General features: G+C 31.1%; 1 protein-coding gene across 16 annotated transcripts in view; it reads left to right on the top strand.

The window, feature by feature from the left end:
* Positions 1 to 13,632, top strand: part of MGAT4C (MGAT4 family member C) — a 926,873-nt gene extending 913,241 nt beyond the window's left edge. For 11 of the 16 annotated variants that reach the window (XM_071218988.1, XM_071218990.1, XM_071218991.1 and 8 more), the window contains 3 exons: positions 3,388 to 3,540; positions 9,122 to 9,269; positions 11,665 to 13,632. In XM_071218988.1, coding sequence (XP_071075089.1) covers positions 3,394 to 3,540; positions 9,122 to 9,269; positions 11,665 to 12,806 — 1,437 coding nt within the window. In that variant the 5' untranslated portion in view covers positions 3,388 to 3,393 and the 3' untranslated portion in view covers positions 12,807 to 13,632. Of the gene's footprint in view, positions 1 to 1,763; positions 1,920 to 3,387; positions 3,541 to 4,101; positions 4,153 to 9,121; positions 9,270 to 11,664 lie in introns of all 16 variants that reach the window. The other 5 variants (XM_071218985.1, XM_071218984.1, XM_071218983.1 and 2 more) reach the window with 2 other exon arrangements.
* Positions 13,633 to 14,417: the final 785 nt, after the last annotated feature.

Raw genomic sequence — 14,417 nt, 5'->3', positions numbered from 1 at the left:
TTTATATCAATTAAATACTTTCCTATTAATCAAAGACTTTTTCTTTAATGATTGATATTCCCAAATTCTCCCAATGGAAGCCTCTTCAAGCTGGTTGTGTGTTCTTTTGATTTGCCCCCACTGGTCCTGAATGTTTCCTTGCTTTATGGCACATGTGCAGGCGCACATATACACAAGGATCAAATCTTAGCATCCCTACCTGAAATTAGCCACTTGTCCAAAGAGCTCTGAATCATTCCTTATTATAAATGAGATGTCAATGACAACAGTTCCTCTTTTGGGACATAACACAAATTCTTTTACCAAAGGATCCCTAGAGTTTGCTAAAAGTTCTTCCTCTAATAAATTCTTTGGGAAGGAATCAGCATTTATTATTCCCTGAGTTTTTGCATGTGAATAGCTGTTTTTAAAAGCTTCCATACTTACTAAGCTAAGTAAATTTGATCAAATTGTTTTTTGTCAAGAACATTGGATTTATATCTTTTATATCAAACCCATGTTATACAACAAATCAGTACTACACATTATTGTTATTATCACATGTATTTGATAGTCTGTGGGCAACAATACAGTTAAAACATCATATAAAACCTAATTGGGAAGCTGTGTACCATAGTGGTCAGTAGAGCAGGTACTGTAATCAGAATTCTAGGACTTAAAACTGGAATCATTCCTTTGGAAGAGAGATCAAAAGAAAGACTCTTTTTCATTTGTAAAACTTGTCTAATATTAGCATTAATATCTTAGAATTGTTATGAAGTTTGAGTTGTTAGCCATGTAAAACATATTGCTCAGTAAGTATTAAATAAATGTTAACAGATACTATTTTCTTTATATATAATGAACTACATTTTAACTTTGCAGATATAGCTTGCAGGCGCGTCATTTACATTTTCTCTACTTGTATCGAAGGAATACAATTAGAATGGACTTTTCTCTAAACTTTTAAAAAATATTGAGCATAATTCATCTTTCAATGTATACAGAGGCATAGAATAATATGTTACATGTTATCTTATCTTCTTGAAAAACTTCTGTGTTTGTAAATAAAATGCAAGTTCATTTTCCAACAGTAGGAGATTTTTTTAAGTTAAAGTAATTTATTATATATTACTGAAGTAATAGATAGATATATGTATATTTGCAAATGTGTATGTGTGAAGAAAATATGTCCATTTAAAATTTTAGGAATTTTAAAAAGCAAAAATAAGATTAAAATTTCCTGATAATTTTCTTCACAGATATAACAACTGTTAATACATTATATATTGTTTTCCATTTATTTATTTTGTAAACACTGTTATCTTGAAATACCAAAGCTAAACTTTTCCTCAAATACATAATTTTTGTTTTTAAATAGAAGTGTAATTACTGAGTCAATGTTATTGATAATTTTGGCAAATAGACATTTAGAAATATCATATTAGTTTATGATCGTGTATAAGATTCTAATACTTTGTATTTGTTAATATTGCATAATATTCAAAATGCAGATAAAAATCTTTTACAACCAGAACGCTTTATTTATAGAATTATTTTTAATTAACAGAGTTTCACATATAATGTGTGGTCAAAATTAGTATGCATTTTCTCAATGAAAATGAAATGTTATAAATGAGGTAAATAAATACATTTTTGACCTATAAATGCAACTTAGAAAGCAGCCCTATTCTAGAAGTGACACTACAAATCAATAGAAAGTGAATAAGGATGATTTAATATACAACATTTATGTTTGCGAATACCCAGTTCTCTATTTCTAGGTATACAGGTGACTACACCTCCCCTTACCCTTGAAGTTAGGAGCAATCTTGTGATAAGAAGTTATGATCAATGTACTGGAAGGAGAAGAAAATCAGCTTTCTATATTGAAAAATGATATTCCACTATCTCATAAAAGACACAAATATATATTCCAGGTATATTAAAAGCTGATCCATGATAAAAATAACCAATGTCATAACAAAATATAGGAGAATGTCCATAAGACATCATGATAGGGGAGGACTTTTTAAGAATGACACCAAAAAACCCCAATCTACATAAACAAGCTTCATATTGGAAACACTGCAGAAGTCACATCAAAAAGATAGAAAATGAAATAAATACTTGGGGAAGATATTTACATATTTCAAACATAAGCAAAATATTAGTATATATGTATGCATGTGTGTATACATATATTAAAAATTCTAATAAATCAATGAGAAAAATCAAAATGACCTTAAAAAGAATATAGCCAAAGAAATGAACAGCATTTCCTATAATTAATTTTTTCAGAATTATTTCGTTCCACTTTGTCAAGCCTTTCTCTCAATTCTTTATATTCTTTGCTCTAATTTACAAGGATACATAATGTCCTTGTTGCATTAATTAAATGAAGAAGTACTGTGTTCCTGCTATGTCCTAGCTAGGTGTTTATGGTTCAGGGCATAGGTTTTCTGGAAGTTTTTCATTCATGTAAGTACTCCCTCCTAATGTTGAACCCAGGGTCACCCTTTACACAACTCCAGAAGGCATTACTTCCAGATTATCATGGTAATTTATTTTGAGACAAAATTCTGATTTAACTATTCTACTTGTAATTTCAGATATATTTATACTTTTTAAAAAAATGATAATATAAAGTGAATCCTGTGACTTGAGGATACCACAGAATATAGAAGAGTGAAATAGTAAAAGAAATTAGGTCACCAATTATCTTGTTGACTCTCATTTTGCCTTTTTGCAGTCCATGAATCATTACAAGGGGCTAAACTGTTAGTAGATCAAGCAAAGCCACATGGATATTCTACTCCAGGATCTACACTGAATCACGGGGAAAAGAAACAAAACAGCTGTAAACAAGACACTTTCAAATATATGTTTGGACTTAGCTACCAAACCTTAACTTCCTTTGAAACTGCTCCTTAATCCTCCCAGATTGCCTCCCAGTAATTTTTCTCAGTATCACTTACTCTAGAATGACTATATGCCCATACTTCTGTTTTCTACCATTTTCATTACTTTATAATATGGGGAGGTAGTTGTTACCTTAATGTTAGGTCTCACTGATGACAGTTTACTAGTCTGTTTCTCTACTGGATTTTCTTTCTGCCTATTATCAAATGCCAGTTTTTTTTAGTTTATTGTTGTCAATGTTCACTTGTTCAGAAATAACTATGAGAGCCGCTTTTCATTTTGTTTTACTCTACATCAATATAAACCACTGCACTGATATTATGATAATGTAATAATAATATGTGCCGACCTTATGAGTGAAGTTAAAAACATAGTTTAAACATTTGAAGGGTGAGATTTTATAAAGGCATGGCTTTTAACATAAATGGTTAAGAAATATTTGCCTGCAAAATTAATTGTGAGTAATTCCATGCCTCTTTTCCACAGGAAAAGATGTTTAAATTTCATCAAATGAAACATATTTTTGAAATACTAGATAAAATGAGATGCCTTCGAAAACGTTCTGCAGTGTCATTCTTGGGTGTTCTTGTCATTTTCCTTCTATTTATGAACTTGTACATTGAAGATAGCTATGTTCTGGTAAGTTTTGAAGATTGATTATTTTTGTTAGAAATAAAGCCTAAAGTCACAATAGAATTAGTCCAATAGAATTAGTCCAATTGGACCCTAACCTCAATCCTAGGCTATTGGAATAGCCTTAGTTTGAGCAAAATTATAGCATATGTACTTTATATCTCTTTTTTGTATTAGTCATATATTACAAACATTATAACTTTGGGCGTACCCTGCAAAGATTTTTTAAAATTCTGTATAATTTTTGGTTCAAAATTCACACTGAATTGCAAATAAATTAGTAAATATCCCTATGCAGAATTAAAAGTAGACAAAGCTGTTAATATTTTGACTTTAATTTAAAATACATAGAATAAGCAAAATTTTCTTTAAAAGTGTTACTCCTTATTTTTCTACTTTTCTATATTATAACCAAAAATTTCAACATTCTATTATCTCATTAATGATACTAATCAACAGCATTTTTTAAAGAAGGGAATTACATTGTTTTACAATATATGACCCCTTGTTTGGATTTTGAATATCCTTAAATGGTTATCATGTTATATATTTATATTCACTGAAAAGATCTCAAGAGCAAAAGATACCGGCACTGAAACTACTCAGCAGTTAAAACAGGTAATAAAAACAAGTCAATAATTGTACATGAATGAACTTGTAAGTGAAATAAAACATGATGTATAATGTCTTATTTATAAGAACTCAATTCCTTAGTTTCTGTTATTTTTTTAAATTATAGCATGTCATATCTAATTAAACTAACATGGACCTATTATATTCTTTATTAATTGTTGCTATCATAGTTCAGTCAGCTATCTGGGAAAATCTTAAACTTTGTTATTATTTCTGTTAACATACTTCAAAATACCAAAATTTTTATTCACAGGGGACTTTAAAGTACTTCCTAACTTGCATGCTGAAAATTTCCTTTAGTATCTTAACAATAGAGAATATGACAATAGCCATGAACATTTCTCAATATCATGTTTTATTTTATTACCTTAAAATAAGTTATTGACTATCAACTCTTTGCCAGTTCCTATTCCGTATTCCAAGTGCCAACCATATTATCTTAATTGGAATAGCTCTTCTGTAAAACCTCTTACTTCCGATAGTTTTCTGATGCTGTGATTATGCCAGATTCCTAGATCCTAAATCTGCCCAGACACTTTGCCTTCAACTCTAGGTCTGGATCTTGTGGACCCTTAGTGCTACAATCATCAGTCAATTCACAATGGCTGAAATCACCATAGATTGACCGAATTTGACAACGCATGATTGAAGCACCTTTTGCAAACCAGAGCAACTGGCAAATGACAGACATTTTGGACCTTTTTCGGATAGAATTTAATAGACTTAAAGATGATAACTACAGGTGCTCTTGATTAATGGTTAATTATTGTAATGAAAATTTATTTCTTGCAGTTGTGTGTACTGGTAAATGTTGGATCACATCATGTAAATCAAACACACAGTATAGGTAGATGCTTGTTGTATTCAATGAGCTGCTGCATTTATGAAGCACTTCCAAGTGCAATATTAATCTTTCACTTTGTAAACAGATAAAAGGCCAAATATACCAAAAACACCCATATATCTTTCAGGATTAGAATCCTTTCAAATTCACTGTGAAATGTGTAAGAAGTAGAGCCTGTATCCATAAGAAAATCAAATGTTATTGCCCTGTTTTGTGAATTCTACACAGTTCTATCTAAGCATCAGTCTAGTCATCTAATGTAAAAGATATGATTTAATCAAGCGGATCTTCTAATAATTAATGAGTTCTTTCTGAGTAGAAAAGCTCTGACTATATTAGGCATTTATCTAGTCACATTTGCAAATCAGTCCAAGTACTGAAAAAGAATGCTTCTTAGCTTAAGAAAATGAAATTACTTTAAAATACTTTTATAAAGATGGGAAAGTTAGTTAAAATGATTGTTCCATAAAAACAGGGCAGTACTTTTATTATGATTATAAATTTTCACTGCTTAATAGATGATGTTTTCTAGCTAATTAAAATTGCATTTTGAGCTGAAATTGTATAAAGGTTTGAAACATAGAAATCATGATTTTTAAATTTCATTAAAATTGTTCTCCTAAAAATATGTATAGTCAAGGATAACTTGCCCCATATTAGAATATAATGGAGTGTCTTTTTAACACTTCTCCCTTTTCAACCTTTTTTTGTTTTTTATTCCATTTTTCATAAACTTATCTGACATGATTTTTATTCTTGCCTCCAGAATGCCACAGTGCATGCCATTTTCTAAGCATAAACATTAGTAGGTCTTTCTTTTACTGCCTTCCTTATTTCCCAGGGAAATCATACTTAAAATTAAGAGAAATCAAATGAATTTGGGGTAGGAAAATCTCTGTAGTTAATTATCTCATTCTATTCTGCTTTCTTTGTTTTAAAATCCATTTGCGGTCTGAAATCCTAAGCATTTTAACAGGTTTAATGTATTTGCTTATGTATTAGAGACAAATGCATCTTTCAGTGGGAAAGAGATCCAAGCTCAATTTTAGAGACAAATACTATTACAAGACAGACTAAGTAGAAGGGACGCTGCATGCTCGATCAACTTAGCCTCTTGGCTGTGAGCATCTTCAAAGTACCCACCAGGGTATAAATTTAGTATGTGGCTAGTCCATTGAATCGCATTCCCATCTAGAAAATGATTGTCATAAAGCTTTGTCTTATTACTGAGAAATATACCACAGCGTTGTAGCTACACAAGGAAATACCCAGGGAGACTCTGGCTGTTCAAGTATAGGCATCTGGAAAGCAGCCAACAAAACTGACTCAGGTGAAAATTACATTATTTATTTATGCCAAAAAGTGTAAAATAGCTTGTTCTTGAGAATTTAATAAAGTGCTTTCATATAAGTTCCATTTCATTTTATATACTGTTATATCCTTCAAACAGGATAAATGTACTCCATCTTATCACAGAAAAGGTCTAGCTTTTTACATGTTCAAGATAGAATTCTTAAAGAGATATTCAATATACTGCACTTCTTTTTAAATGTTACATCACCTAAGAATGGAATGGTAGAATGAATTCAGTATTATCATAATATAATTTTTATAGATATCTCTTCTAGACCCTATCATTGTGAATACCACTGCATTACTATTAAAGCAGTTGATGGCAAACTGAGTTCCCAGTTGCTTTTTGATGATCTTGAATTTGTTTATTTTTAAATTTTAATGTTGTTTTATAGGCTTGAAGACAGACACAGATGCAAATATTTACATGTAAAGAGTTTAAAATTAGTAGAATTCAGTGGATATTTAATTAATTTATTTATAAGAACTTTAGCTTCTCAGGTTTTATTTGTGGTATTTTGTAAGTCTACAGTTTCCAGACAGTAAAAACACTGTAAACCTTTTAAAATACTAAAGTATTTATTTCAATTTCCAAATGCTTAAGACAATATAATATGGATAAGTGCAGTACTAAGTAACCAAATATAAGTATATAAACATAATTTAATATACAGAAAAGATGGCCAGGAATAAATCCTGATTTATTTATTGAAAGTTCTTATAAATCCCCAGTCATGGTCCCTTAATTTCAGTTAACTTTTTTTAATAATGCCCCACCGCACCCACCAAGATGGCTCCCTTGTCTGTCTGCCTGTTGTGTCTGTTCATCTTCTTTAGGAGGCACTGGGTACCAAACCCAAGACTGCCTATGTGGGAGGTGGTTGTCCAACCACTTGATCCACATCTGCTCTACCAGTTAACTTTTATTCTGATACAATTCCAATCTGATCACAGTCTTAAAAGTTTTAGTCATTCATCTTTTCCCTAGGCATTGGAATTTGATGTAAAGTATTGGACATTCCGACAGGTAAAACTTGTATCTGAGTCCTTTCTAAGATTTTAGAACAGGAGTTTAATTAAAGTTTTGTTGGCCACAGCCAAATAGTATCGGAACCAAAGTATTTAACCCATTAATTTTCCCTATAGTCTTAAAGGCTTACACCTGCTTTACAGTTTATACTCAGTAATATAAATAGATGTGAGTCACCACACAATTGAGTGCACACTTTCCAAAAAAAATAAGCAATTCTATCTAATTAGATTGCCCCAAAACATATTCTACAAATGTTAATAAAAAATATACACTAACCTAATAATTTGTCATTTTGCTAATAACACATAACCAAATAATGGCTTGATCAAATGATGATTAGATAATCAGAAACAACCACTGAATGTGTATCAAAGACAGGAAATGAAAGGAGGCAATTAATGATTAACAAAGAGTATGTTTGAATTTAGATATGAATGTTTTCTTGACTATAAATCTTCCTGAAGATTTAATGCCTTAAGTCCATCCCCACATACAGATAAGGGATATTAAATATAAAAGTGTCAGGCTTCTTCTCTATCAGAATAATACACACGAACACACACACACAAAAGCAAACATCTTTTCACAGAAAAGATGAAAGGATTAAGCATATTTCTTTGACTTAGGGACATTAGGAAAAACCATTCTCTATGACTTTGATTACAGTGGCCATATAAGTGACTGCTTAAAACTTCATGATTAATTATCCAAAAATCCAACTGCCAGTCCACTGTTACATCCTCCTAGTCATTCCTAAACTTTTACATTCATCAAATTAATGTATGATCTTGTATTTGACAGTGCTTAGAGAAGAATAAATAGCTTAATATGACACACTATGGGGAATTTGGTGGGTATTAGCCTTGGGTAAAATTGTAAAGGAGATTACTGTCAGATTTGAAGATGCTTGATTTAATGTTAGGAATTTAATTTTGTCTTGGAGGTACTGTAGGTTTTCAGAGATTTTTTTGAATCATTAGATTGCTGCTATTTGAGTATGCTATAGAAAAGCAAATTTAATTATAGTATAAAGAGTTCTTTTAGTTGTAAAAAGCTGCAGAAAGCAATATACCAGAGATGGGGATTTATTTGGTGGCAAGTTTACAGTAATGAGGCAGTGAAGTGTCCACATCAAGGCATTATCAGGTGATGCTTTATCCTCAAAGACCAGCACATGGAGGCATCTGCTTGTCTCTCCCTTCTCTTCCTGGTTTTGTTATTTCAGTTTCTTGCTTCTTCTCTTCCAAATTCCATTTATTTCAGCTTCTGGTTTCCTCTGACTTTCTCTCAGTTTCTGTGCTTTCTCACAGTCTCTGCAGTGACTTCTCTCCCTATTCGTTCGTTCCATTTATAAAGGACTCTTGTAAGAGGATTAAGACCCATCCAGGGTCATGCCCTACTGAAGTTATCTAATCAAAAGGAAGTCCCCACCTGCAATAGGTTTACACTCAAAAGAATGGATTTGCTCTGAGAACATGATCTTTTCTGGGGTCCATAAAAGCTTCAAACTACTACAAGAGTGAAAAGGAGAGATTCTAAAGCAAAGACTCTAGATTAGATATGAAATGAGAGATGCTGATCTATAGCTTAGGGTGCCAGTAATTGAGGTTTATATAACACTTTATATTGTATTTTCCACCCATATTCATTGCTTAATTTAAAAAGTCATTTAATCCATGATCATCTAAATTTATTTATTTTCCCTTCCTCTATTTGTCATTCAGGATGGAGACAAACAACTTACAAGGGAAACATCTACACACCAACTGAATTCAGAACGCTATGTGCATACTTTCAAAGACTTATCTAATTTCTCAGGAGTCATAAATGTCACCTATCGCTACCTAGCTGCCACCCCTTTACACAGAAAGCGTAAGTATACTTACACTTTTACATTAAAAAAAATACATAAAATATGGCAAATTGTTTCATTTGTATAACAATAAAAGTTTAAGGCTTTACTATTATAATGAATTATTTGGGAAAGACTTTAATAGTTTCTCACAAATTGCAATTTCTCACTGACTTCAATAAAAAGTTAAATAAAGTACATAATTTTAATATGACCTTTTTAAGCAGTTTGCTATAAAACCATGTAGAAAGTCTAGGGAAAATCAAGTTATTTAAATATTTAAAAGTTAATTTTCAAAAATAAACATTTTCATATTGTTAAATTTTCAAACTCTAAAGATTTGGGTTTTTGACTTGCCACCAGCTTTGAATTAGCGAAAGTCACTTTGGGGAAAGTATGAGATTTTTTGTTTTCTTTTTGTTTAGTTGGTAGAGCCAAGAAGTAATTTACTACATATTTCAGGGGTCTCAGGACACCATAGATTCTAAAAAGTATCATCTAACACACCACTAAAAAAGTATAAACATTACCAATTTCAGTTGTAATTTGCCATCTATTAAAATATGCAACTCTATTTTTAAATGTTTCAGAGTGGAAAATATGAATTTTAGAATAAGTGGAATAAAATGATAACATAAACCAAAGCAAAGACTCCTTAACAGATTTCATGCAAAATACAACTTTAGTTACTTATTTAGAAATGTGTTTGCAAAGCAGGTTTATGGTCATCAGGTTGAGGAAATTGTAACAAGTCAATTTAGGTTTCTTCAGATCTGCCATTTCAAATGTCTACTCCTCTTAGGCTTCCTTCTAATTGCCTAATAGAACCACTATTATGTCATCTCCATCTATTATAGCACCTTTGTTTAAGGTTGTTAATTCTCCCTTTCCATGCAAAATTCACTATTGTCTACTGGCATACAAGAAGACTGCTGTATGATAAAGAGGTAATATAACAGAGAATAAGAGAAAGGCTCTTATCTTGTCACCACAACATTACTAGTTGTACTTTGCACAACTTATCTCTTCTCACTATGTCTTAGTTTCATCATCTGTGAAACACGAATGATGGTAGTAGCAAACCTAACTCAAAAGTCTGTTATGAATATTGCAGTGTATATTACATATAAAGTACATAAATTCCTATAACGTAAAAGTGTTCTGTAAGTGTTGGCTATCATAAGTTTAAAGTATAAAATACTTAAAGTACTAACTTTAAGGCTTGTGGCTTAAAATTCAGTGGTCCCAGATAATATTATACACTTATGTTTGAATACAAGTCAGGGGTTTAAGCCCAACTATTTAAGCAAATGTGCAAATCTCAGTCTATCTGACAGAGTACTAGAAGATATTTTTGAAAGGGTCTTTTTCGGTATCCCACAAATCTTATCATCTCTAGGTGTCTATATAAAAATAGTGATTTTGGTGAATAATAATAATTTCACATTTACCAAATAGTTCAGGAATTTTGTTTAGTTCTGAGACATTGTGAGAATGAGAGCTTTAAAAATGAACATATTTCAATAAAAAATATTCAACTAAAATTTCTCAGAGGAGAACTGTCACTACTCAGGGTTTTTTAAATTATTATTCCATAGAATTATTTAATTTGTAATTTTAGGTTATAACTGCCTGAAGAAAAATTTCTCCAGGAAAAATTACTATAAATGTGTGTCAAACCAAAGTAAATAATTTTGTTCATATCTTGGAGAAATGTACTAAATATTTTAAGCAATAATGCAGTTTTTCAAAAATACCTTCTGATATTGTGTGCTTCATATTTAAGATACTAGATTGGTTTCAGATTAAAATTATGAAGTTCAATTATGACTTCTGTAGGCAAAGGATAATGACAGTGATCAAAGAAAAGTAAAAATATGGCAAAAATATGACATTTTCTGGAAAAACTTAAAGTTGATTAAAATGTTACCTTTAATTATCTTTTTCATCATTTGAGCCCAGTTTGTCAACCTTAACTTGTATTCCATTTCCCTTTCCTTTCTGCAAATTAAAAAAAAAATTACCTAAATGTCTGTTTTCTCTAATGGGTATGGACATTAGAACATTAAGCTGCAGAACATTTTAGACCATTTTTTTTTTAATTTCAGAAACAAATATTTACAGTGATAGATCCCATACATCAATATACTTAAGATTGCAATTTATCTCCCACAGAAAGTATCAATTATGTATAAAATAGTATAGTCTTTGTACACTCAGCTTAATAATTTAATCACAAAATATCCTATAAATAATCATTCACTAGTTTACCTTAATATAGAAGACTTACATTAAATTTTTCTTTTCTTTTTCAACATTATTCAAAACCTATTTCGTTCTTGTTGTGTTTTCATTTAGTTTTTATTTTTCTTATTTCATTTTTAATTTTTCTTTCTTCTGAATTGTTTTTCTCAGGGTATCTTACAATTGGACTTTCATCAGTGAAAAGAAAGAAAGGAAACTATTTACTGGAGACAATCAAGTCTATTTTTGAGCAGTCCAGCTATGAAGAGCTGAAGGAAATTTCAGTGGTGGTTCACCTAGCAGAATTTAATTCATCCTGGCGTGATGTCATGGTCCAGGATATAACACAGAAATTTGCTCACCATATTATTGCTGGAAGATTAATGGTTATACATGCTCCTGAGGAATATTACCCAATCCTGGATGGCCTTAAAAGAAATTATAATGATCCAGCAGACAGAGTCAAATTTCGTTCCAAGCAAAATGTAGATTATGCTTTTCTGCTTAACTTTTGTGCCAATACTTCAGACTATTATGTAATGCTTGAAGATGATGTCCGATGTTCAAAAAATTTTCTAACTGCTATCAAGAAAGTTATTACATCCCTAAAAGGAACTTACTGGGTAACTCTTGAGTTCTCTAAACTTGGCTACATTGGAAAACTCTATCATTCTCATGATCTACCACGTTTGGCACATTTTTTATTAATGTTTTATCAAGAAATGCCTTGTGATTGGCTATTGACTCATTTCCGAGGTTTGCTGGCTCAGAAAAATGTGATACGTTTTAAACCATCTCTCTTTCAGCACATGGGTTATTACTCATCATATAAAGGGACAGAGAACAAGCTGAAGGATGACGATTTTGAAGAGGAGTCATTTGACATTCCTGATAACCCTCCTGCAAATCTATACACCAATATGAATGTATTTGAAAATTATGTAGCAAGCAAGGCTTATAGTAGTGTTGATGAGTACTTCTGGGGGAAACCTCCTTCACAAGGAGATGTTTTTATGATTGAGTTTGAAAATCCAATTATAATCAGTAAAATTAAAGTGAATACTGGAACAGAAGATCGGCAAAATGACATTTTGCATCATGGAGCACTAGATGTTGGGGAAAAAGTTAAACCCAGAAAAAAAGGGATGCCATGTTCTACCTACTTAAGACTAGGGGAATTCAAAAATGGAAACTTTGAAATATCAGAAGTGAATCAAAAAGTTCCATTTGATATTCATTGTATAAGGATCTATGTTACCAAAACACAAAAGGAATGGTTGATAATTAGGAGTATTAGCATTTGGACTCCGTAATTTATTAAACCAATGCATTCAGTTATTGAAGCACGTTGTGCTGTTCCCATTTTTGCTATCTTCCTCTTTTGCTAACTTTTGTCTTTTGGAGGGAAATCAATGGATGGAATACATTAAAAGAAAAGTTCAGCATCTTGGAAGTTTTGGTTTACATATTGTCAGTATAATTTTACTCTAATACACATTTTAATAAACATATTTATTTTAACCCTGAAGTTGAATATCATCCCGTAGTTAACATTATTTTATATATTTTTTAATGTTATGTTAGTTCAAATTTTTCAACTGAATTCCAAAAAGGTGAGAGGATGGACTTAAAATAAGAAAATTTCTTCTGTTGGATAGTGGTTCTTGAACAATAGTCATCATATAGCTTTTATTAAATATCTGCGTGAAGACACAGTTGGAATGATAATTTTTTTACTTTCCTTGTAAAACTAGTTTCCATTGACTTCTGTACATCTACAATGATACCTCCTCATAAAAGTGATGTCTTTGCAATAGAGTGTTGAATGTGGTTGGGCTATAGAATAAGAAAAAAGACTTATAATAATTTATACCCTGATATGAAAGGGGCATTGTTCGTTATTTAAAAACATTTAAATGAGCACCTATTGTTAATAAATTTTCTGCAGGAAATAGTCTTTTTCCAGTTTCCCTTTTGCAAAACAAATAAAGTTAAGCTGAATATTTTCAGATTACATTGGGTACATACATTTAATAGAAGAAATTAGAGAAATCCTATAATTCTTATAAATACAGTATATTAAAAAATTTTGCAATTGATTTTATATGTTTTGTATTAAAATTCATGTGGTTGAACTCATTGTGAATCATTATACACTTTTTTTATTTTAAATGGACATCTCATCTTATAAAGAAAAAAGTAAGAATCACAGAAATTAGGTAATTTTATAGACCCAAAGAGTTATTTCATAGAAGAGCCAGAAGGAGAGATCATATGTTCCGATATCCTGAAAGTGATCTTTTCCACATATCAAGATGTCTTGCCACATGGGTCATGCTTTTTGATCTCTGTGTGCTATATGAGTCTCATATAATAAGTTATGCTATCTGGAACTAGTTGTTATCATTTGATTATGTTGGATAATCCTTAAGGGTCCTCAATGATTTTCTTGTAGTATGTGTGTCCAAATGATAAGCAAGTCTTACTAAATTTACCATACAAAACTGAACAGTTGTGTCTACTCTGTGTGCCCCTACAATGTTTATAATTTGATTCAGGACACTGTGGTGCAACTTGAAGAGGTTTTTTTTTAATACCTTGAGTTTGTCTCACCTTTATATTTTCTACTGAAGAACAAAGAGGAAAAGATATATTATGGTGAAAAAAATGGAGGAGATCTATGGAGAAACTCAAAACTATGTTCATAAAGATGAATTTGTGTACATATATGTATCGATGAAGACTTGGCTCATGGTTTTGAGAAGGAATGAGGGCGTCTTTCTGTTCTCCCTTCTATCCCAAAACACTGAATCACTGTTCAAAAAAGATTCAGAAGCATTTTATTCACTTCATTCAAATCCATTAACTTGTAAACTCAGATAAAATTAGGATCTCTTATTTTTTTTTGTTGCTACAACTACTAT

Source organism: Dasypus novemcinctus, chromosome 12, assembly GCF_030445035.2.
Source record: "Dasypus novemcinctus isolate mDasNov1 chromosome 12, mDasNov1.1.hap2, whole genome shotgun sequence".
Classification (NCBI taxonomy): domain Eukaryota; kingdom Metazoa; phylum Chordata; class Mammalia; order Cingulata; family Dasypodidae; genus Dasypus; species Dasypus novemcinctus.
This window is presented reverse-complemented; position numbering and strand designations above follow the sequence as displayed.